General features: G+C 37.6%; 1 protein-coding gene across 6 annotated transcripts in view; it reads right to left on the bottom strand.

Annotated features, from left to right (window-relative positions):
* Nucleotides 1–25,067, bottom strand: part of LOC102696915 (collagen alpha-1(XV) chain-like) — a 114,778-nt gene that overhangs the window by 48,815 nt on the left and 40,896 nt on the right. For all 6 annotated transcript variants that reach the window (XM_069191098.1, XM_069191099.1, XM_069191097.1 and 3 more), the window contains 10 exons: nt 24,009–24,556; nt 18,151–18,225; nt 17,483–17,575; nt 12,170–12,308; nt 10,352–10,431; nt 9,466–9,636; nt 7,718–7,744; nt 6,280–6,342; nt 3,696–3,764; nt 3,517–3,579 (listed from right to left, as the gene is read on the bottom strand). In XM_069191098.1, the coding sequence (XP_069047199.1) occupies nt 3,517–3,579; nt 3,696–3,764; nt 6,280–6,342; nt 7,718–7,744; nt 9,466–9,636; nt 10,352–10,431; nt 12,170–12,308; nt 17,483–17,575; nt 18,151–18,225; nt 24,009–24,556 (1,328 nt within the window). The remainder of the gene's footprint in view (nt 1–3,516; nt 3,580–3,695; nt 3,765–6,279; nt 6,343–7,717; nt 7,745–9,465; nt 9,637–10,351; nt 10,432–12,169; nt 12,309–17,482; nt 17,576–18,150; nt 18,226–24,008; nt 24,557–25,067) is intronic.

Here is a 25,067-nt window from a genome sequence, read left to right on the forward strand (position 1 = left end):
ATAAACTGAAGGTTGTGAAAACAGTGAAAAATCACCCCGAACAAATCACAATTTTAAAATACAAGCAGTTTGAAATTATTAGTTGTTATTAATAAATCAATTAACTTTGAACGTATTGTGATATTTAGATTTAAATACCAACAAATTGAATATAGTGTTGATAATATTTACTATTTTCATTTTTCAAAGAAATGTTTATTTGTAAAAAAAAACTCACGGCAAGAGCAGGGTTCAAGCCCCCCACCTCCAGTATGTGAATCCCATGCTAAAAACCATTACACCAATGTGTCGCTTGACAGCTTAAGCTATAGGACAGTAAAAGAGGGTGAATGAGCAAAACTGATGCAGATGTTTACAAAGAAAGTGTACTACTGTAATAATTTGAGCTATATGAATATAATTATAATTATTAATTTCTTTAGATACACGATTCCATCTTAAATTCCCTATTTATCAGATTCTAAAACGAATGCTTTTTTACTGCGATAATGATCAAAAGTATTCATAGAAAAGGTTAAAACATTATAACATTTTATAAAGTATATAAACTTTATATAGTCAGAAGGAGCATGTAAAAACTTTTCCAAAATAACCACAGTAAGTAACCAAATGAAAGACTTTGATGCTTAAAATGTTTATGAAGAAAGTGGAATACCGGTTTGTATTTTTTATTTAAACTACCAATATCAGCCATATACTGTCACGGAAGCTGGGGGCTAGCCTTGGAGAGAGACTGGCAAGACAAGAAGACCTTATGCGTAGCGGTAGGATCGGAACAAACACAGGGGTTCAGTCTGGGCTCAAGGTATCGGGCGGAGTTGGGGACAAGACATAAGCCCTCAGGTAACGGACGTTGGGTGACCTGTTGAGGCGAGCCTCTCGACAACCGATCCCAACAATCGGAAATATATAGCCCCAGACAACAAGACACACCAGAAGAACAAGTAAAGCACAGAGAAACTAGGAACAGGACAGAGCAGGAGCGCCCTCTAGATGAAGAGGGCATGACATACAGTGGTGTGAAAAAGTGTTTGCCCCCTTCCTGATTTCTTATTTTTTTACATGTTTGTCACACTGAAATGTTTCAGATCATCAAACAAATTGAAATATTAGACAAAGATAACACAAGTAAACACAAAATGCAGTTTTTAAATGAAGGTTTGTATTATTAAGGGAAAAAGAAAATCCAAACCTACATGGCCCTGTGTGAAAAAGTGATTGCCCCCTAAACCTAATAACTGGTTGGGCCACCCTTAGCAGCAACAACTGCAATCAAGCGTTGGCGATAACTGGCAATGAGTCTTTTACAGCCCCACTCATCTTTGCAGAATTGTTGTAATTCTGCCACATTGGAGGGTTTTCGAGCCTTAACCGTTTTTTTAAGGTTATGCCACAACATCTCAATCGGATTCAGGTCAGGACTTTGACTAGGCCACTCCAAAGTCTTAATTTTGTTTTTCTTAAGCTATTCAGAGTTGGACTTGCTGGTGTGTTTTGGATCATTGTCCTGCTGCAGAACCCAAGTACGCTTCAGCTTGAGGTCAAGAACAGATGGCCGGACATTCTCGTTCAGGATTTTTTGATAGACAGCAGAATTCATGGTTCCATTTACCACAGCAAGTCCTCCAGGTCCTGAAGCAGCAAAACAGCCCCAGACCATCACACTACCACCACCATATTTCACTGTTGGTATGATGTTCCTTTTCGGAAATGCTGTGTTACTTTAACGCCAGATGTAATGGAACACACACCTTCCAAAAAGTTCAACTTTTGTCTCGTCAGTCCACAGAGTATTTTCCCAAAAGTCTTGGGGATCATCAAGATGTTTTCTGTTCTTATGTTCTTTTTGCTCAGCAGTGGTTTTCGTCTTGGAACTCTGCCATGCAGGCCATTTTTGCCCAGTCTCTTTCTTATGGTGGAGTCATGAACACTGACCTTAACTGAGGCAAGTGAAGCCTGCAATTCTCTTGGATGAGTCGTAGCTGCGCTCTTGGGGTAATTTTGGTCAGCCGGCCACTCCTGGGAAGGTTCACCACTGTTCCATGTTTTCGCCATTTGTGGATAATGGCTCTCACTGTGGTTCGCTGGAGTCCCAAAGCTTTAGAAATGGCTTTATAACCTTTTCCAGACTGATAAATCTCAATTACTCTGTTTCTCATTTGTTCCTGAATTTCTTTGGATCACAGCATGATGTCTAGCTTTTGAGGATCTTTTGGTCTACTTCACTTTGTCAGGCAGGTCCTATTTAAGGGATTTCTGGATAGAGAACAGGTGTGGCAGTAATCAGGCCTGGGTGTGGCTAGAGAAATTGAACTCAGCTTTCCAAAGATGTGATAAACCACAGTAGATTTATGTTTTAACGATGGGGGCAATCACTTTTTCACACAAGGCCATGTAGGTTTGGATTTTTTTATCCCTTAATAATAAAAACCTTCATTTAAAAACTGCATTTTGTGTTTACTTGTGTTATCTTTGTCTAATATTTCAATTTGTTTGATGATCTGAAACATTTCAGTGTGACAAACATGTAAAAAAATAAGAAATCAGGAAGGGGGCAAACACTTTTTCACACCACTGTATAGAGCTTACATAATATGTTTATATTCCTAAATTAATATCATTTATGTTGTTCAGAGACATTATGCTCTTGTTATTTTTGTGCTCAGCTACCAACATTTCCCTTTAGTTGTAAAATTCCATATTATTATTCAACATTAAGCGGATTTAAACATGCACAGTAAAGAGATTAAATGAAGCAATCGTTTCACTAACAACCAATGCACCATGAGTGCCACCTGTCGGTCATTTTAGCTAGCCAATCCCGTACTACGGTTTAATGCGCTAATCTGCAGATTTATTTGCACAGTACAGGGTTTTACAATGCTTTTGAATGGCTGCATCTGTAATACCATGGCATTGCTTTATGACATGCACTTTAGCACAGGAATTTGCACAATTTCCAAATGTTCAACTGGCATAAACACAATTTTCCACAGGAAGACACAGAATCTCCTAGCCTTTATTTATAGAAGCTGGAACTAGATATTCCTGTTTTAGATAAACAGACATCACTCCTTAAAAAACAAAATTATAAAATTATGCCACTATTTGGATCAATTATTTTGGTCTATGGTTTTGTTATGCTTGATCCAGATGGTGGATCCATAAGAGTAAGAAAATAGTGTATGCTCACTGACACCACTTGACCTGAGCTTTACAGAAATAAAGCATCTTTCAGTGAACTCTTAAGTCCCCTTAATTACCAGCAAAAATCAGATCTGATTAAATATAAAGAAATTAACAGTAGTTAATGGAATAAAACATTTACATGGTTTTATTAGTGTTAGGGAATGAAAAAGGCCAGGAATAATCTGACATGCTTTGACCTCACAGACACAGTAACCTGGAGTATTCTTAAACAGCGCTATTAACTTTGAGAAAATGTACCCGTACTCTTGCAAACTATAACCACATGTCTGAGGCTGCAAGCAAAAGTGCTCTAAACAAGGTACTTACTCGGATAACTTCTGCATCACTGTCAAAGTCCCCAAAGCCTGAACCATAGCCATCAGCTCCACTCTGAAATAAGAAAGGCAACCTTAGCAAACCACCTTCTGTATATTTCCCAACTAAGTCCAAATTCAGCACCTAAATCTCTAAGAAGACAAGGGGTGTTGCTTCAGTGGGATACAGACCAGAAATCGTGCAGGACTGGGAGGGCCAGGCGGTCCAGGAGGGCCAGGCAGCCCTACTCCAGGATCACCCTATGGAAAAATTAGAACACAGCTGTAACAGCAACCAATGAAATTGGCACAACTGGCTTTTTGTTTCAGAATTAAAAAAGCCTGTAGCTAGTTGCACAAAACATCTCTAATATTGTATACTGTAAGTACTAGTTATGGATATATTTTCACCTTAACTGATGGTGTTTGTGTTCAGTTACTTTGTGCGATTCCTTAAAAACCTAGAAGCACTAAAGGAGCACACTAATGTCGAATCATGCCAGTTTGGAAGTTTTACTTTTTGACTCACCATTTTATTTTTACCTTATGTATGAGATAAAGTCACTTAAAGCCAGACTGTGGAAGCCTCCTCCATTATGGCCAATGTTGGGTGTCAAGGTGTCTCAACTAAGGAACTTTAATCTTCCTTTAGCTCTTGGCAAAGCCAAAACTTGAACTCCCTCTGTATTTCTGTTAAACTTCTTGTCTTATCTATCTTTCCTATTTAAATGGATTTAATTTGTATATTACTGTTAACTGTCTTAATAAGACAATCATGAAAATGGATAATTTTATATAATAAAATCTCAAAAACATTAACAGCACGATGGGGACTTCCTGTCATTTAATTTAAATAAGCAGTTGAAATGCCTGATGCATAATCTTACATAAAACAATAGTTACAATAATTAATGTATCTGTTCCTTCAAAAAAATCATCCACATACATATCTTTTCCAGAAAGTGAAATCTGAGAAATCCACTGCAAGTGTCTGCTGAGCAAACACTGTGAATTTCTGGTTGGCCAGCTCAGCTTACACACTTCATAGTTCAGGTGGGTAGCTGCGTCAGCATGCGTAGGCTGCAAAATCCACAAACCGGACACCCCTGGATGCCCCATCATATCAGCATGTAACTGTCCAACTACTTACATCTCAGCCTTTCTTGAGAGCCTCATGAGACCGCTGGTTGAAGATCTTCCCTCATACATCAAAGACACCAACCACGCGCTCCAACTTTTTAATGATTTCCAATTTCAGGGTACCGAATGCTACATTTTTACCATGGACATCACATCTCTGTACACCGTCATTCCCCATAATGACGGCCTTACAGCCCTCAAACACACGCTGGACAAGCGCACAGTGCTTGATCCACCCACCCACACCCTGGTACGCCTTGCAGAATTGGTCCTCACACTGAACGCATTCTCTTTCAATAATCATTTTTACCAATAGGTCAGTGGAGTTGCCATGGGCACCAGCCACCAGGGCGGAGCGGTGGCTCTGTGGCGAAGGATCTGCGCCTGTGACTAGAAGGTTGCCAGTTCAAATCCTGCAGCCGGCAGAGGAATCCTACTCCTTGGGCCCCTGAGGGCCCAACTGCTTAACCCCCTTAACCCCTAACTGCTCCAGGGGTGCCGTATAATGGCTGATCCTGTGCTCTGACGCCAAGCTTCTCTCCCTGTCTGTGTCTCATGGAGAAAAGCTGGTTTATGCAAAAAGACAAATTCCTAATGCAAGAAATTGTATGGGGCTAATAAAGAAATATTATCAGAATGGGACCCAGCTATGCCAATATTTTTGTTGGCTGGGTAGAAGAACGCTTCTTCGCTTCCTACACTGGCTATGTCCCTGACCTCTACAAACGATACATTGATGACTGCGTTGGTGCCGCCACATGCTCCAACGATCAGCTTGAGTTCTTCCTGCACCATTTCACCAACTTCCACCCGTCCCTCAAATATACGGTTAACATATCATCCACTACTCTTCCGTTTCTAGACATCAACTTCTCTATCAACTACCCCCGACTGTCCACTCAGTTTATTACAAACCCACGTATTCACACAGCTACCTCCAGTACAGCTCATTTCACCCCAACCACACTAAAAACTCTCTTCCTTTTTCACAGTTCCTTAGGCTACGACGATTATGCAGCGACGACAACGACTTCGAGAACCAAGCCCTCGAAATCTCCTTTTTCATCAACAGAGGATACCCCAGCAGTGTGATTGACAATGCCCTTGCCCGAGCCAAAAACACCCCCCGGACCATCAACCGCATTCCTTTGGTGCTTCCTTACCACCCTATCACACTTCCTATCCCCAGGACCATTAACCACAACTTTTCCATCCTACAGGATGATCCCTCCATTGGGGTTCTCTTTCTTCTTTTTTTCAATATGGAATAAACCTATTACTTGTTCCTTTACACACTTCATGATTGGAAGCCACTAACTCAGTAGACACATTTTTATGGTTATAAACATATATTACCTCAGACAATTAATTTTTACACAAAGTGTTAAAGAAGATTGAGTTCAACTGAAAACAAAGTTGGTTAAAAATTATGTCTATCTTTTATGAAATATTAGAATTGCATTAATCCAAAGTAAATTGACTTTGCATAAAAACATCCAATAATATTAATAACATTGCTGTTTAAGCAAACTATAATAAAAAGGAAGAGAAGATTTGTTGTTTGGGGATTGCACACTACTTTTCTGTTCCTAGGGACTCTTAGTTGTCCAGTGCCGTAGGACAGCAGTTTCCATACCTTCTCTCCCTTTGCACCAGACTCTCCAGGCAGCCCTGGAAATCCTTGTGGTCCCTTTTCACCCTGGATGGAGAAAAAATACCAGGATTTTATTTTTTAGACATACACCTAAGGCTTTAGTTAGACTTAAATGGAAAGATTAGGTATAAGTAGCTTGCTTAAACATCACAACAAAATTGAAAAGGTTTGAAATTGAAATTGAAAACAACTGTGATGATGACTGAAAGACTTGTTCAAGCACATCCAGGGACATAAACTTTGCTTGCATAACACAAACTCAAAGTAGTTATTGGCAGTCTCTCAGTCCATGGTCTTTGTTTAACTGGCTACAGAAATGTAGCAAACATTTTGGCAATTGAAGAACAAAACAAGGAATTTACGTCTGCCAGTTCTATATTTCAATTGTGTATACTGTACAGCATGTGACACATCAGGTTTTAGAGCTACAAAGCACAACTAGAGAATTCTACTACTCTACATGGGCAGAAGAAGTCTCCAGGAAATGTTATTTGATATAATAGTTAGTGCCAAATTATTTATTCCAAATAATTTGTGTTTCAACTAACTTTTATTTTCAAATTATATTATTGAAAGGCCTGTCTTTCAGATGCCCATTGAGGAGCAACAAGTAAACACAACAAAAGCATCTGGAAGAAAACAACCTGAATAACAATGAATAAATGGTATTAGATTTTTTTATTTTACCTTCAGTTCTCTATTTTCAAATTTGTTGTCCTTATCCTAATGGCATTTTCAATAAAAGCAAATTCACATTTTAATCATCAAACTCCATAGTTGACGGGGGAAGAATTGTGAATATCTTAATTCTTCTTCAAAGTGGGCTTTTAAGAGCAAGCACTATTAATTAACATTTGAAAAAACAGATAATTTAAATCTCACCTCTGGAATAACTAAATGCATTTAGTGAGATTCAGTGAATTTATATAGCCTGGAAGTGGCATGAATATTATTCAGATTGCAATTAATTCGAACTTCCCTTAGAAACTAATTAACCATTTCATCAAAAGAGACAGAAGATCTTGAAAAAATAAATAAGGAATTCTAAAAAATAGATCTGTGCAACTACCAGTAGTTAACTAATATTAGCAATGATTGCTTTTGAATGTACTTGATATTCGTGGGTGTTCAGAGAAAGAGTGGATTGTGAAAGTAGTTAAATACTCTGTGAAGACACACAACACCACTGTAAAATAACCACATTTTAGATTTATAATGAGTTTCAAGCATTCTTCTCAAAATACGAGACGTTAGAGGGATATCACAAAGTAGTCTTTGTGTCTTTCATAGACTTCCTCTAACAATTCCAATCTGAAATGTAGTATAACAAGTATAAATAATTTTCATTATCCATGATTATCCATTGTTTCAGCCATTCAAAAGACCCAGTTGGCATTATGAATGTTTGAATAATACTTACTGGTGTCCCATCTTTTCCAGGAATTCCCTAAAAGACAAGGAATGTTACAATTTAACTGTGACATTAAGATACAGTACACAAAAGCAAACACAAAGATCTTTACTCATTTAACTACATATAACCCCCTACAGAAGAACATGTGTTGTTGGAAGGAGATGTGTGTAAACACAATCTTCTCTGTGATTACAAGTGGATGTAATCACTGAATGTTAGCTACATCCCCTGTCTCATGTGTATGCAAGGGATGTACTGTATCACATGTTTGCTGCAGGGTCCACAAAATCATTTGTTACCAACATTGTGCACAGCAAGCTAAATGATACCTTTGGTGAACTACAGTAATATACAGTATATATGCATTACTGGGCATGACAATCACCATGTCTCACGCTGCTGGGTTCCTAGTTATTATCCTATTGAAAAACAAATGAATGCCTCAACTATCCACAGCTTCAACCATTGAGCCTCAGGTTCCTGCCAGCCACAACAATCAGCTGATCTAACTGCCTTTGGCAAGCATGCACCTCTGAAAAGCAATGGCAGTGGACATTGTGGAAATTTTCACAAGCATAAGCAACCCACCAAAATGTTACAGAGCATTCTGGTAACTATTTTTTTCTTTGTAAAAATGTCATCATACAGTAGTTTCAGCTGAATGTCACTCAGTAATGTAGCACTCCTTGTAGCATAATCTGTGAGCTCTTGGAAAGCACACAGCCTGACTTTGTAACATTGTAACAATACACCATGAAACACAACAGCTTTGTCATGTTAGTACTCTCATTAGGTTATTCTGAAGCCTAGAGCTAACATGGAGTTTGAATTCTCCCCAAAATTGGGACCAAAACAAATTGAATTGCTAAACCTCAACAAAAAAAGATTTTGCAAAACGAGTGAAGAGTGAAGTAGTGTTATAAGAAATGTTGCATTTATTTAAAAAGGAACTAATATTGTATCACTCATTTTCATGATGATTCAGTTTGAGAATTTACTGTTGAAAGAAAAATGCCCAAAAATATTTCTAAAATGTTATCTCATTAAATTACTGCAATATCATATCATTATTCATGTGTATTGTTATCTCCCTGTGGTTTATAAAAATAACCTGTTAGATAATAAAACGGAGAGTTTAGAGTAGTACATGCAAAGCTCAACAATGTTACTATTGCTAACAGGTCTGTTCATTTCCAAACAGAGTAAAAGCAAGTCTGAAGCATTATTTAGCTAACAAAACATTCCTAGTGACCAGGCCCCTATATTACAGGACTGAATGAACCTGCTAGGGAAAACTGACACCATCTTCCTAAGCTGCAATTTTTGTTGCGGATAGCCTGAGATGACAAATGAAAGTGTTGCTGTTTTACTGTGAAAGCCCCACAATAACAGCAGCAGACCTGGCCTGACATAACAGAGAGAAACATATTTTATTAGTTGTGTGATTAAATCAATTGCCAAATTGGATTTTTGATTAAACAATTAAGAAATCAATTTAGTTTTTTCAAGTGTGATTAAAAGAGTTGTTTCATGTGCCAAAGAAAAGTTTATTAGCAAATGAGAGTGCATCAGTAGACAAAAATATATCAAGGTTATGTTACTTACTGTACATTCACCTCCCTCACATTATATGTACAATATCTGTCACCAGTTTAGTAACTGCTGGAGGGTTCATTTACATCAGAGTTCAGAAATGGATCACTCTGGTAAAAATTCTGTTCTTGTTTAAAGGAGATCATGACAAAAGGACATACTGGCTGGCCATCCTTTCCAGGGGGACCCGCTGTCCCTCGTAGTCCTGGTGGCCCCCGGGGTCCTGGCTGGCCTTCAGCAGTTCTAGTCTCCCCTGGGGGCCCAGGAGGACCAGGGGGCCCACGTGGGCCAGGGTCACCCCGCTCCCCTTTTTGACTATAGCTTGAAGAACCCTAGGTGAAAAACACAGCAAAATAAGGAAAAATGAAATACATTTGTAAAGGTGCCTGCTGCCTTGTATTGGCCTTGTTCATTGTACGTCCCATGATGACTGTATGGGTTATAAGAGTCATGGTGTTATCTCTGTGAAGTATCCCAGTTCTTTTAATTTTGTTTTTTACACTGAAGAACTCTGAATCACAGCACGATAATATGCTGCAATGAGACTTTGAACTGAAGAATTGCAGCAATGTAGTTGAATGTTAATCTGTTCTAATACCAAGACTACACTAATTATACTTAGCACTGCCATTCTACAAAATAATTATTTAATCATTCTCTCTCATTGAATTATTTTATAAAAACTGTTTGGGAGAATGTTAGCATTCATATTATCACAACTCAAACTTATTCTGTATTTGTTTTAAATATTAAAATCCACATATCAAACATCAAACATTAAAATTATGTCCAACGATATAATAACTGTCTATGGTTGAACTGCATAACAAGCAGATAAGCAGTAAGGGATCAAGATGTTAAGAGACTAGAACCATTCACTTCTGGTGCCTACATGTGTATGTTAATGTATGGGCAAAATAATCTGAAAGAAACATTGGCTAATAATCCAGAGCTATCTATCTGGACACCTGCTCTGGAGATCTACTGACATGGCTCCAGCAGGTTTCAAATTTACTGTACAGTGTCACCTGTACACGAGAAACTCACACTCTCCACTCTTTCAGCGGGGTATGATTCCACTCCAAGCTCGCTGTCTCCCCTGGATTGATCAGTAATCGAGCTAGATTCTGCAAATACAAAAAAATAAACAATTAAAAAAACTTTTTGGATTTGTGGCCCACAATGCTATCAAATCAAATCAAATCAAATCAAATCTAATCAAATCAAATCAAAGTTTATTTATCAAATGCACAACAATACGGCGTGCAGCAGTAATTGCTGGCAATGAAATGTCTTTTTCTGCGAGCTCACAAAATTTACAAGAATCACAAAAATCACAAAAATTCACAAAAACCACAAAATTGAGGTTACATTTTTTAAATTGAATAAAACTCAATGTGAGTAGAGCTGTTATTTGCCCATGGTGTATGCAACATATACATGTAGTGCAGTTATGTTGAATATAGTGAGAATTGTGTGTCCATGTAGCCATTACAGGTGATTTGCTAAGGAGCTACAGGTTGGCTATTTAGCAGTCTTATTGCCTGGAGGTAGAAGCTGTTCTGTAGTCTGTTGGACCTGGACCGAATGCTTTGGTACCGTTTACCAGACGGTAGAGGGAAAACAGTTTGTGACTGGGATGACTGGGGTCCTTGAGAATGGACCTGGCTTTCACTGCCTTTGTATGCACCGCTAACAGAACACAGGAACAGTGTTACTCCCTAAAGATGGGAAAGACTGGACTGGAATAACAAATTATTTCACACAGCCTCTTTGGTAGTGGTTGAGTGCTGCTGAGTCGGTATCAACTCATGGCAAGCCTATGGACAGTTCTACCGTCACTATCCATAGAGTTTTCATGGCAAGATATGGAAGTAGATTGCAAGGCCTTTCTTCCATGCAGATACCACCAACACCACCTCCCCATACTGCTGCTGCCCAGTATGGCTTATTAGAGTACCTTGCACCTGACATGGGACACTAACCCCCTCCCATGAGATTATGAGTCTCATGCTCTGCCAACAGAGGTAGTCAGGGGATAGAGTCTCTTTAGGACAATGTTTATGCTGCACTTTCTTTAACAACTAATAAATGAGTATAAAGAAACTAAAAGTTAAAAAAAAACAGATTTTTTTGGAATGTATAAAGCCTGGAAAGCATCTCTCCCAACTTGCACTAGGTTTAAGTTATAGAAAATGTCTGTACAGCATTCTGAGATTTTGTCAAATCAATATTTTTTTATTGGTTAAATGGCAATTGAAAGAAAACCTGCCAGATGTAAATTTACATGTTTACACTGGTTTATCTCATGGAAATTGCAACTACTTTCCATAGTGTATACACTTTTGCATTAAATGTGTTGCATATGGTAACCTAATGATGACAACAATCATTAGAAAATAACTGGAATTAATATTTGCCTCAAGCTTCATGTTTACTTATAATTTAAGAATTATGAATTTTAAGATGCATGCACAGCATGCCACTTCCCTTAACAAGCACTAATTCTCCAGTAAGGCGCTCTGACTAATGACAATATGTGAGATATGGAGTAGAAAATGATTGGTGATTCCAAATGACCTAAACAAAATTATAAAACCCATATGAAGTGCTTCCACTAATGTACTCTCCTTTTCTTTAATTAAAGCCATTTTGATTCCAAGTGTGGTTCTAAGCAGTTGTGCATTTGAGAGAAAGAGCCTGCGCAAAGCATTTTGTTTCAGGTTCACAAACTTCATGCTTGCAGAATTTTCTTGGTAGAGAACATTTGAAAAGGGTAGAAAAAAAAATTGATCTCTTTATTCTAGATTTCAAGTTTTTAATTTAATTGAGATCCTGAGTGAAAATGATGCAAGGAGATCCTACCCCTCTCTTCTGCTAGCACAACATTTGGTGTGTGGGCCTCCTCCACAGCCTCTTCCACCAGGTTCCCGGAGTAATTATCAGTGTCTTCACTGGATTCTGTAGGAGGGGCTGGCACAGGCCTACCCAGAGAGCCTTCAGGCTGTGGGCAAGAACAGAAGCAGGATTCTATTTACACAGGCAATTTATTTTTACATCATAATATCTAATATGTGCTCTTCCAAAAGGGCACAACCAGAATAGACACTTGCCTGAGCGCAGGTTCAGTTCTATGATCTAGTGGTCCATACCTGGGTCATGTCAATAGCTAAATGACAGTGATTCCCTGAGGGTAGGGTGGAAATAGTAGGCCAGGTAGAGATCTTTGCAAAATCCAGTGACACTACCTCACAGTCTCCTTCGGTGGTGGAGTTTGTACCATTCGCCAAGAGATGAGAAACACTAAACTGGCAATTCCAAAATCATATAGTAAAAAAAGGCAAATCCAGATCTTTCATAACTGGAAACAGCTGCATGTCAGTTGCTATTGTTATGTATGTTATGTTATTGTCTGTAGTTTTATGCTTAGCATTGTCACTGTTTTGTTAAGTGTCCAAATTTGTTTTAAAGGTGTAAAAATGTAATGTATATAAGAGGTTGCAGGAGGTCAGACACTGTGTGAGTTCATTCTCATTGCGCCCATGATGACAGACCATCACCAGTGAAGCCACCAGCACAGAATGTCACCATGGCCAGGTAGCTTAGGGACACATGACATAAAGCTGTTAGGAAGTCCCCCCAGTGGGTTTATTGGAATTGTAGTTCCTATAACTAACACATTGTCTGTGAGCTATCATAGCCATTTTCTTTGCCTGGCCCCCCACAACTGATGGTAATAAATCTGTGCGTCCTGGCAGCAGTTTAAACTAGTAGCTTCTGCCTGCTATGGGGAAGCATTAAGATGGGGTTGCACATATCCCTAATAAATATCTAGATTCTCCAAATGTGAGTTAAAAAATAGTACTGCCACATGCCTTTTTTTCCCAGATTAATGAACATTTTCAAATGTTTTTGTGTGAAATAAATCCATGAACAATGCATCTTTTTTATACTCTCTTTAAACACTTGGTGAAGATTTAACTGGCAAGTTAAATTGTAACAGCCTGAAAATAGATCTAGTTTTAGTTTCTTGACTATTTTGTTTTGCAACTCCAAATATAGCTGACACCCTAAATCTTTAGAATGTACAAATATAACCTATATTCCTGAGGTCACTATCTATCTTATCAATACCTGTGACATCAGTCTTCCTTAAGTAATGTGTTGATTTTCATAGATGTCTTTCACGTGAAAGTTTTAACTAATTGAATTTCGATTTTTACCTACATCTGAGAAGAATGTTTTAATTTTGGAAAATAAGAAATTTAACATTAATCTAGAAAAGAAAGAAGCATGACGCCTGGAGTGCTGTACAGTAATGTAATTGGACATTATTTTAGGAGTACCTTATTTTGGACATCTGAAATAAAGAAACTCTGGTGGAAATGCTTTGTACTAAGAAACAGCTTTTTCCTGGAAGGGTCTGCGACAACCTGGAACACTCAAGACTAGAGGCAATGGGCACAAGGGATCCTCTTGGAGGGGGTGCCATTCAAGTGCAGTGTGCATCCAGAGAAAAAAGCACACAAGCAAAGGTTGGATATAAAAACTCCACACTGCCCTATCTCTTCAAAGTCATGTCCTTGAACATTTGAAAACATTTTGCACCACAGAAGTATACACAGCAGGGGGCAGTGTGGACTTTTTCAAAAGTGATCTGAGAAGCTGTGCAGAACAGTGGTTCTTACGTTCCCAGATTGCCACTGCCTTGAGGGTGGTCTTTTTGAGCAAGCTGGAGGCTCTTCCTTAATAATTACTGTGTTAATTTTGTGGAGGCCAAGCAGGTTTAGCACAGACCGAAGACTGTAGGTGTGGTTATGAGTGTGGTCAGACAAACAAAAGGATAAGACCTAAGCTCCTGTTCTGTGCACGTACTATGAATCTGTAAGTACCGCTGTTATGGGAGATGCATCTCATTCCATTCAACTGATGAGATCAGTTTAGTTATAAACATTTCAAGTGAGGAAGTGAGAGATAAGTGGAAACAATGCTTCAAACTCATCTGCATAATAAACTGTTGTAAATAATACATGAAAACGGATACACGAAAAAGATTTGTTTGGACTGCTGATGGGATGTAGTAATGTAGCCTGAGAAATGTAAAAACATATTAAAAACATACACAAAATTCAAGATTTGGCAAACACCTGGTAGTCAGATAAGTTCAGAGTTCTTCATGCAAGTAGCAAAACAACTATAAACTTAAGATGGGAAACTCCAAGCTAGATTAAGCTATCTGGGAAAAAACACAGATGTTTCTTTTTGACAATCTTCTCTAGAAAATGTGGAGATGTGGAAAACCACTTCTTAAACTTCTAACAAATTATTGGTTATTAGAACATAAACCCAATGACTTCTTTAGAATTAAAACTGAAACATGAAACAGAGGACACAGGAGGAAACTATGCCTTTAAAACTAATCTGAGAACAACAGACACTTTTTTGCAAGAAAGTTGCGGGAGTCTGGAAAAGCTACCCAACAATGTTATTGTTTAAAATGTGATACCCTGGCAACTTCAAAGAAATTGTCTCAGAACAAATTTCTGCTAGCAATCAAAGAAGTACAGTATGATAGGTTACATATCTTTCTTCTGCATATATGTATATATAACATCAGCTAAACCTATCAAAATGTAATTTTACTTGTCACTGGCTTTCTAAAGTTAGATGAACCAAACTTGTTATGTTTTTATAGTAAAAGCAAGACCCATAAACTGAAATTTGTGGATTTCACAAATCAGAATACTGTATGTTTTACAGACATTAATTATTTATTGTTATTTAAGATAAATGTACAAAGCCTTTTTCTCCAAGCATCTGCTCTTCTGCTTTCCTTATCAAAAGAGATACAATGTAATCTGTGAATCAGATACATGGAAAAAACCTCAGCATCTCATCAAAAAGACCCAAACTCATTTCAAGTATGTTGTCAAAAACTCCAGCCCTTTTTAGTAAAGCTCATCCGTAAAAAACACCAGATCAAGTCACAGGGTATAGACACTTTCAGTTTTTTGCATACATTTTCACTTGGTAAAATGAAAGCAAATGTTCACTCTCAATGATTAATTTTAAATTGCATTTCAAGTTGCCAAGTTAATTAATGGCCTTTATCATGTAAATGTTCCACTTATAAAGCCTGAATGCTAGACAACTATAATGAGAAATTGAAGGCTCATTAGTGTGTTCCATAATTAATTCTTATCAGTGTTTGCCAGCATCTTTTGATTGTATGAAAAAGTTTTAAATGGTTTGGTTCTTTTAAGGGGAAACAAATACATTTAAGGTTTTGTGTGCTTGCATTAGACATTTCTTTGAGTATTTAAAATAATTTTGCAATAAGCTTTTGAGGCTTTCCAAAAACTGACAACAATGTGCTTTTGTGTCCAATACAAACAGAATTTGTAAAGCAAAGATGAGAAAAAGTCCTGTATCTGCAGAATAACTCAGTGAATAAACTGGGAATTCTCCTTCAAAACCAACTGTAAATGTCAGTTGCTTAGGAATGTGAATTTTACAGGATTCATTATTTATACTTCTGAATATTGCCTACTGTATTTATATATATAAAGCAGACGTGACATGAGATCTTTGGTAAGTTTTACTATTGAATGCTGTATGTATCCGTAGTCTCTCTGTAGTATCTGCAAAGAAATTCCTAAACATTTCATTATAATATTGCTCTGATTCAATGTGTAATTGTATCAAGAAATACATTTAAATTGTCATAAGAATCTTTTTAAGAAAATCAACAGTTTTAGCTGAACATACAAATGATCTTTTAAATAACTTGCTATATGAAACGAACTACTAATTAAAGATAAGAAGCCACACAGTGACTTAATTTAAAATGCAGTGCCCTCCAAAAGTATTGGGACAGAAGTCTAAACTTTGATTTTCAAATATCACTAAAATAATTATTTCTAAAGAAAAAACAACTTTCATATATCTACTAGTGACTCCCAAGTATAATATTTTTAATAACATCAATTGAATTCTACCCTCAATTAAACAAATGAATAATGTTGATTTTTTTTATTTTGGAGGAGCAAAAGTATGGGAGCAGACATTGCCAGACAGACTATTGGTCAGGTGTTTGCTGTTGAATACTTCAAAAATAGATGTGAACATCCTATCAGCCTGCCTTACATTGACTTAACTATGGTTTAGAGACCATAGTTGAAGGTCAAAATGAAATAAAAGAACTACCTGTTAAAGAAAAACAGACAATAAAGCTGAAGAAGAAATTAATATTACAATGAAACAACAGAACATAAATAGATCATACTAAAATCAATACTTTGGGAACATACTATCAGAGAAAGAAATGACAAGTAAGTAAATGTGTTAGTAGGCTAAAAAACATCTACAGATGAAAACAGATAAATTGTAACAAAATCCACAACTGACTGAGACAGCAAAAGACTGAGACAGCAAGGCTACAAAAAGGCTACATTGCAAAATGTAAGTCTCTCATCTGCAACAAGAACAAAAAAGGCCAGATCTGAATATGATTAATGGAACTGAGCCAGGAGAGTTTTGAAATAAAATTTTATGAACAGACAACAGCAAAATGAACATTTATCAAAATGATGGGAAGGTTAAAGTGCAGATAAAGAAAGGAAGTGTACTGTGAAGCATGGACATGCCAGGCTACCTCTGCAACTGGCTCGCTGGTCTTTATTGATGAAGTAACTGATAATGACAGGGGCAGATTGAATTGATAGGTTTACAGAAAAACACTTAGTCTGCTTTTTGCTCATGTATAAGCAAATGCTTTTATACTTTTTGGGCAGAGCTTGCACATGCACAATGATGTGACAATGGCCCAAAACACATGACCAGCTCTATCAAGATATTCTTCAAGAGAAAGAAGAAAGCATTTAAGACGGGCCAAATCAACCCCAAATTTAATCAATTTAATTACGCATTTTCATTGATGAAGAGAAACAACATCCAGTCAGAACATCCCAAGAATAAGCAAGCACACAAAGTGGCTGCAGCAATGGATTGGCAAAAATTATTCCACAATCTCTTGCAAGTTCACGCACACAAAAACAGGTTTTGGCTTTGCTGTCCCTATAATTTTGGAGGGCACTATAATTCTTTCACTTGTGCACTTCTGGGGTGTCTTACTGTTTCATCTGGAGTGTCTTACTGTTTCCTTTGGCCTATACTCACCGGAAGCGGACTGTATTCTCTCTCGTTAACCTGCTTTTTCACTTCATCCACAGTGTCTCCATCCAAAGGAGCATCATCGCCGCTTCCAGAGGCCTGAATTAAAACAATTAATCAGTCCAGGTACAGCCTTCATTCAGGCCCAACACACACACACAGTTGTTCTAATTATATACATGCTGCAATCATCATGCAAAATGATGATTATATACATGCTCAATAATTGTGTTTTTAATGGCAAATTCTGAAATGAAGCACAATTCAAAAATGACTTCTAGCAACGTAATACAATACATAATGTGCCCCTTCCATACAAAAACCACACTGCTGAAACACTGTACTGGATTTTACCACTAGAGGGAGAACAGGTTCCAGACGTGAGCAGGAAACAGTTTGGCAGTCTTGTCCATTAAAAAAAAAACTAAACTGGTCCATACAGTATATACAGCATTCCCAGCTACGTTTTAAGGTTAGTGTTTGGGTCCTTAGAGTGTTAAGATCAACACTGAGATGAGCAAAAAAGATAGGGCTTAGTTAAAGTTAGAGCACAGAGATGCACCCCAGGACAAAACAGAATCATTTTAAACACACAAAGGAAGACCTGAGAGGGTGGACTCATTTGTTTAACAGTTCAGTACATTTAAAGTAATATTAGTTTGCACAATACTCACATAAGGGTCATCCTCTTCACACTGCTCTTCTGCAGCTCTGGGGTCAGGTTTAATAAGCAGCTGCTGGATTGAGCCCTGGACACAAGAGGACAGTTTTGTTAAAGGCCAGAAACACCACAGACTGAAGTGCAATGCATAATCTGGGGTTAAATCTTCTGAACGTTTTGAAAACTTTTAAATCTGTTTTTATCCTTCAGCATTCGTTACTTTGCAAATCTCCAAATAATATCTTATCAAAATGCCAAAAGCTGTTTCTGCAGAAATGCATACTCTAACTGTTACATGCACACTCTAACTGTTACTCTTACAATAACTTTAAAAGCATTATACATTTGAAAATCATAATTTAATAATTTATTATATTTATCATTTTTCAGAACATTTATCATTTTTATTATATTTTTCATTTTTCATGAAAAAGTCTCACACTTTCTATCCCAAGTGTAAAGAGTTCTGGGTTTTTAAAATGAGACTCTGATACCATTGTAGCAGTTTGCTTAACAACTCAAAAGGCTATAATGTCCTATCACAGAGTAGCAGACTCCAGGTATGAACTCAGAAATGTTCTTAAAATGTTTTTCTATTATATATGAAATGAAAAGAGGAAAAGAGGGTTTCCTGTAGGGCATTACATGATGCATTTTCATCGCTAGGCTTCTACAAACATTTGTGAGAAATGCGATAAGGCATGTGCATTCATTCATTAAGGCATCTTTGACCAAATAAAAAAATATTATAGTGACATAGTCAGGGAAATTTATAAGCATCAATGACAAATCTAAGGCATATCCTTCAGAATACATTTATTTTGGTTCCTAAAAAATAAAAAGAAGGAGTAGATATCTGCATGGATACATGCATGTTTATGTGGCCAAATGCATGGTTATATTAATGTACTTTAATTAATCCACTTCCCAGAAAAAGGCTTAATGGGGCATGTAATTTTATCTCAACAGAGACACTGTTCTCAGGATGCCTGATAATAAAGTTTTGGATCACATTAAAAACCAGGGATCCTGGTAGAACTGCTTGCTTTTTTCCTAGTGGGGGAATAGAACTCCTCATTTCTACATTTGGAAATGATGTCTATGGACCGCATCTTTTGTTTAGGTTGAATTTACTCTTAATAACTCCTGACTTAAGCTGACTATCTGCAGAGTAACATGAGGCGGGTCTATATTTCCATTCACTTCTCTTGGTTTTCTCTTTGTCTGAGGTTGGATGTGTAGAACTAAACCGAGCTAAAGTGCACCAGGGAAAAATAAAATCATTGTTAAGACCTAAGCAACTGTATTGTATCCGGTTGTTTTATCCAGACTTTTTACAAATACAATTGGAAATGACAATATCCAAAAAAGGAGTTTGACATTTTATACCCATCAGAATTGTTATGTTAAATAATTATTAAAAATAAATGCTACAATTGCATGAGTATGGTAATTAGGTCAAGTAAAGCAGAACAGCCAGCAGCCATATCACTCTGCAACTCACAACTGGCAACCCACTGAAACTAAGCAGGTGTGAGCCTGGTCAGTACCTGGATGGGAAAACTCCTGAGAAAAACTAAGGTTGCTGCTGGAAGAGGTGTTAGTGGGGCCAGCAGGGGGTGTTCCCCCCACGGTCCATGTGGGTCCTAATGCCCCAGTATAGTTATGTGAACATTATATTGTAAATAGGCGCCGTCCTTTGGATGAGACATAAAACAGAGGTCCTGACTCTCTGTGGTCATTAAAAATTAAAAAAACTCAAAAAGAGTAGGGGTGTAACCCTGGCGTCCTGGCCTAATTTCCCATTGGCCCTTACCAATCATGGCCTCCTAATAATCCCAATCTATGAATTGGCTTCATTACTCTGCTCTCCTCCCCACTGATAGCTGATGTGTGGTGAGTGTTCTGGCGCACCAGGTGGAGCTGCACATTGGTGGTGGTGGAGGGGAGTCCCCATTACCTGTAAAGCGCTTTGAGTGAAGTATCCAGAAAAGCACTATATAAGTGTGAGCAATTATTAAATTAATTATAAAGTCAGGCAAAAGGTGCCTTGTCCAGTCAAGCCAACCAATAACTGTTGTCAAGAGCAGAACAAAACTGTAAATTATCAGCTAACACAGTCAAGGAAGTTGTGAAGCAGTACTTCATTCAGGAAAGCAGAAGATGTCATCCATTTGTCTATTATCTGTTTCATCTAATTTAGGGTGACGGGGGGGCCACAGCCCATCCCAGCATTACGGAAACACACTCACATCAGGGCCAATTTTTCCAGAAGCCAAGTAACCTACCAGTATGTTTTTGGACTGTGGGATGAAAACAGAGTAAAAGTATTAAGTTTTGTAACTTTTTTAACTAGTAAAATAAGTAATTTTACTAAATCAGAAAGGAAAAGGTAGAATGTAAGACAATGTAAAAAGGTTCAAACAAAGGGGATGATTACAGGCCCAGGTATATGGGGCTGATTAAAGTTTCTATTCTATGCCCAGCGACTAACCAAACCCCTCTGCTCCTTTGTGAAAAAAGGCTCCATGGAGCTCCCCAGCTCTCACATACTGTACATTCACAAGTTTAAAGGAACGTCATAATCTGGAGGATTAAAAAAATGAATCTGAAGCGAGAATGTCACCTTTGCCAGCAAGTCATTTCCCCATCAGCTGCACAGCACAGATAGGAAGTGCTTTAAAACTGAGAAGAGGAGGCACTGTTGTTGAAGCTGAGGCCCTGGCTCCTTTTTAACACCAGCAATACAGATTTATCATCTAATCTCAGAAGCTCAGCAAAACTGGGACTGGCCAGTTCTGGGATAGGTCAAACTCCAAGGAAAACCAGTTTTGTGTTAGAAGTGGTGCTAGTGGACCAATAGTGGACACTCTTCCCTCAGGACCATCTCCAAACAAATGTTATCAGTCATGACAAGGGACTATGAGTTGAAAGAGGCGTCATGCTTCAGATGAGATGTTAATCTCAGGTCCTGGCTATCTGGTTAAGATCCCGTGCTTTCATCCAGGATAAAAAGAATTATACACATGGAAGCAATTATTATAATTTACTTGTTCAGCTTCCTGTGACCTGTTTTTCAGAAGCAAGTTTAATTTGAATAGTTAACTACCAAACATTGTACAGCTCTGGACTAAAGGACTTCTCAACTAATTTCTGAAAAATTAATTTGTATTCTCTGCTTAATCTCACAAATCTCATCCTTGAAACCATACAACCAGGCATACTGAACTTGCTTGTATTAAAATTTAATTACCAACCTGGATCACTTATCAAGCTAAAAAGTTGTCAGAAACACAGCACTCACAACAATGTTTTGTTATGTTCTGTTCACAAAGAATACAGAATAGATGTAAGATGGAACAATTACAGAATCAAGAATATCAAATAACATCTGAATTATTTAGAATTAGAACTGGTTAGACTACGCATTTGTATTTCTGATTCTATAAAATTTGAATGACTCTTAAATAGGAACACCAACAGGAAATGACACAGAATGCAAACTATGCAATACATAACAAGAAAGGAATATATAGACATAGATTATATACACTACAATACATGCTTTTTTAAAAAACTTTGAAAGTTAAAATTCCTACCCCCTTAACTGGATGTTGAAAATCAGCTAAAATCAACTACAAATAAACAATTGTTTACTTAACAGTTGTCTTAGTACTGCAGCAAGCTTGTCTGTGTTTTGTGCAACTATCTGTCCTTGAGGGTTGCATGAATCCCTAGAGGTCTATAAACTCAAACTTGGCCTGGACTGGTAAACAAAGTAAACAATACAACAACACCCACACAACTCACTGTCCCATGACATTAACGTTACAGCTGCATTCTTTCAAAGTCATGTAATTCACTCACAGGACTGTGCTAAGAGAGTTGTGATGCTGTGCCCATTTCTGATTAATTAGATACAGAACTCAGTTGCTTAGATATTAACTAAAACTAAAATAAATGAGCATATATCTCTTATTCTAGTTTTCTCTCAGTGGCTTCCTTCAGAATAAAATTTAAATTTCTACTGCTTACCTTTAAACTACAAATGAGACTCTGAACACTAGGAGACCATGTTTTTGGTTCTGTATTTCCAAAACTGTGGAATGATTCTCAGCCCTCTTCCAGATCTCGGATCCCAGTCAGTTTAAATCATGTCCTTTAAAATCTCTAATTTATTAATTAATCTACTGCATTAATTTGTGTATATTTTTTTATTTTAAAGCAACTTCTGATGATGAAATCATGAAACGTTCTGTATAGAATAAACATTATTACTGTTGTTATTATTATTTATTTATGAGTTCTTAAAAAGAAAGTTGTGATATTTTATTTTTTATGAATAAATACTCTCTGGAACCAGAGACAGTTTTACAAAAAAATTGTTCTTCAAAACCACATAAAGTAGTTATCTTTATGGAGCTAATTAAAGGTGAAACAATATTTCCAATACAAACATTTTACCTCTTGGCAAAACTCTGCCTCTGCTCGTTAAAGCTTTTTCCATTCCTCAGATTGCAGACACTAATGAGCTCAGCATATTTTTTGCTAAGAAGTGAACATGTTGCAATTTCCCTCAGTACTTTTACAATCATGAGTGTGTGAGGTCTGCTACTGTCCTTTCAAGATACTGGATGTATTTTTTCTTGACAACAGCATCCAGACCCTTGCTACACTAGAACATTTCTTAGTCCCCCTGTCCAACAACAGCTGCTGAGTTTCCAATTTGAAGTGACAGTCATGATTGAGTGTCACCACAGGAGTGAGGAGGGCAGATAAATAGAGGAAAAATGACTAAGAAGAACAGACAGAATGATGTATTTGAAATTCTAGAAAATATTAAATCTAGAGTTAAATAAACAGTGATTACATGTTAGAAATGTTGAAATTTCATCATGGAAAATAAATTGAGAACAAGGGTCTTTAAATGAGTAACATTTGTAAAAATGCATTCTCTTGTTTCTCTACATGTTACTGTTAATGACTGAAATTATTTTCTCTCCAATTAGCCAAAAACACTGAGCCAAATAATTTCCATTCAGTCTGCCAAATGGTAGTGGTCACTCTGCTGTCTTTTCCATCTAGTTGTTCAACAGTGCACAAATTGTTGTTAGTATAGTTTACTGTGAGAAGACCGAAGACATTAAGTAAGAATCCTTCTTTTCATAACTGTTCACTTATCACACCACCCTTGCATGCTGCCACCACATCCACTTGAATGGCTTTACAACAATGTACTCCAGTCAAGCTGGAATGCAATAAGCTCATTAACATTATTAATATAATGCTAGCACACTGGGACAGCTATTAAGTTTTATTTTACATAACTCTGTTTTATCTAGGGAGCAGATACTCCATTTTACATTTAAAAAATGGTGTGTTAATAGTTAATAGTTAAAACAACGGCCAAACAGACAATTCTACTTTAGACTACAAAGTCTATTTGTAAAACAACACAGCTGAAAAACTGTCAATTATGTTTTAGAAAGGCATTCCAGTATACTTGTGATAGAAATGGGCTGGAAAGTTTCACAGTGGAAAATATCCATAAAAAACAACACGTTTGACAAGAACAATTTCACCACTCACATACCTGAATGCCATATAAGTCTATATCTTACCACTTTTCTGAAAGATTTAAAAAAATTGTTATGTTTGATAAAGTCATCATAACAACTATGTTTAATATTGCTACTTTTTAGTAACTAGAAATACACGAATTCTGAAGGTAACCTTAAATATTACTCGAGTTAATTAATTAAAATTAAAGGACATTGAATATAAAAACTATATACTTGGAAGAAAAATCCTAATCTAAAGGTGAAAATTCTACAAATGTCTCTGGCCTCTACCATGTATTGGTATACTTACAACAAACTTCTCTAATCCGGTTCCACCTGCGTTGCCCACGAAGATGCCTGAACTTGACTCAAACTGCAGCTGGTCAGTGGTTCTCTGGAAGGTGACACGGTGATAATCCTCGCAGTCCATGTACAGAGTGACCTCATTATCCTGCATGGTCAGTGTAAAGCGGCTCCACTTGTTGGTCATTCCAGGGACCTTGAAAGAGGCCACCTGACGGGACCGGGACGCACCGGGCTCAGTGTAGTACATTATAATCCTCTGCGTTTTGTCCTCCACTGGCGTCAGAGACAGGCCTAAGTGCACAATCTTTTGGAAGGCATCCGTGATAGCAAAGAGAACTCCTCCACGGTTAGTGGTTGGCTTTATGGTGACGATGATGGCAAAGTCCTTATAAAAGGGGTCTGGAATAAATGTTTTGGTAAGCCGGCCTATGTTAGCATTTGGGCCAAAACTGTAAGCTGGAAACCCTTCATATCCAGTAATGAAAGAGACAGAAGGAGGAAGAGGGACTCCAATTAAGGCGGTCAGATCAATGTGACCTTTTGATCCCCTTTCTGTAAAAAAAAAAATACAGAACAAAAATTAAATGAATGCATTTACAGCAAGTCAACATCCATATCACCTTGCAGCTCTCAAGTGGCAGCCCACTGAAGCTAAGCAGAGTTGAGCCTGGCCAGTACCTGGATGTGAGACATCCTGGGAAGCTATGGGTGCTGCTGGAAGTGTTAGTGGGATCAGTGGGGGGCACCCACCCTGCAGTCTGTGTGGGTCCTAATGCCTCGGTATAGTGGTGGGGGCACTATAGTGTGGTGGGGGCACTATAGTGTAGTGGCACCGTCTTTTGGATGAGACATTAGGAACAGAAGTCCTGACTCTCTGTGGTTATTGAAGAGTAGGGAGTTATCCCGGTGTCCAGGCCAAATTTCCCCCCTCTGCCTTTACAAATTGTCCCCATGTTGGATTGGCTTGCACTGGCCCTGCGATGGACTGGCGTCCCGTCCAGGGTGCACCCTGCTTTGCGCTCGTCTCTTGCCAGGTAGGCTCTGGCATCCCGCAACACTGTAT

The sequence above is a fragment of the Lepisosteus oculatus genome, chromosome 6 (genome assembly GCF_040954835.1).
Source record: "Lepisosteus oculatus isolate fLepOcu1 chromosome 6, fLepOcu1.hap2, whole genome shotgun sequence".
Lineage (NCBI taxonomy): Eukaryota > Metazoa > Chordata > Actinopteri > Semionotiformes > Lepisosteidae > Lepisosteus > Lepisosteus oculatus.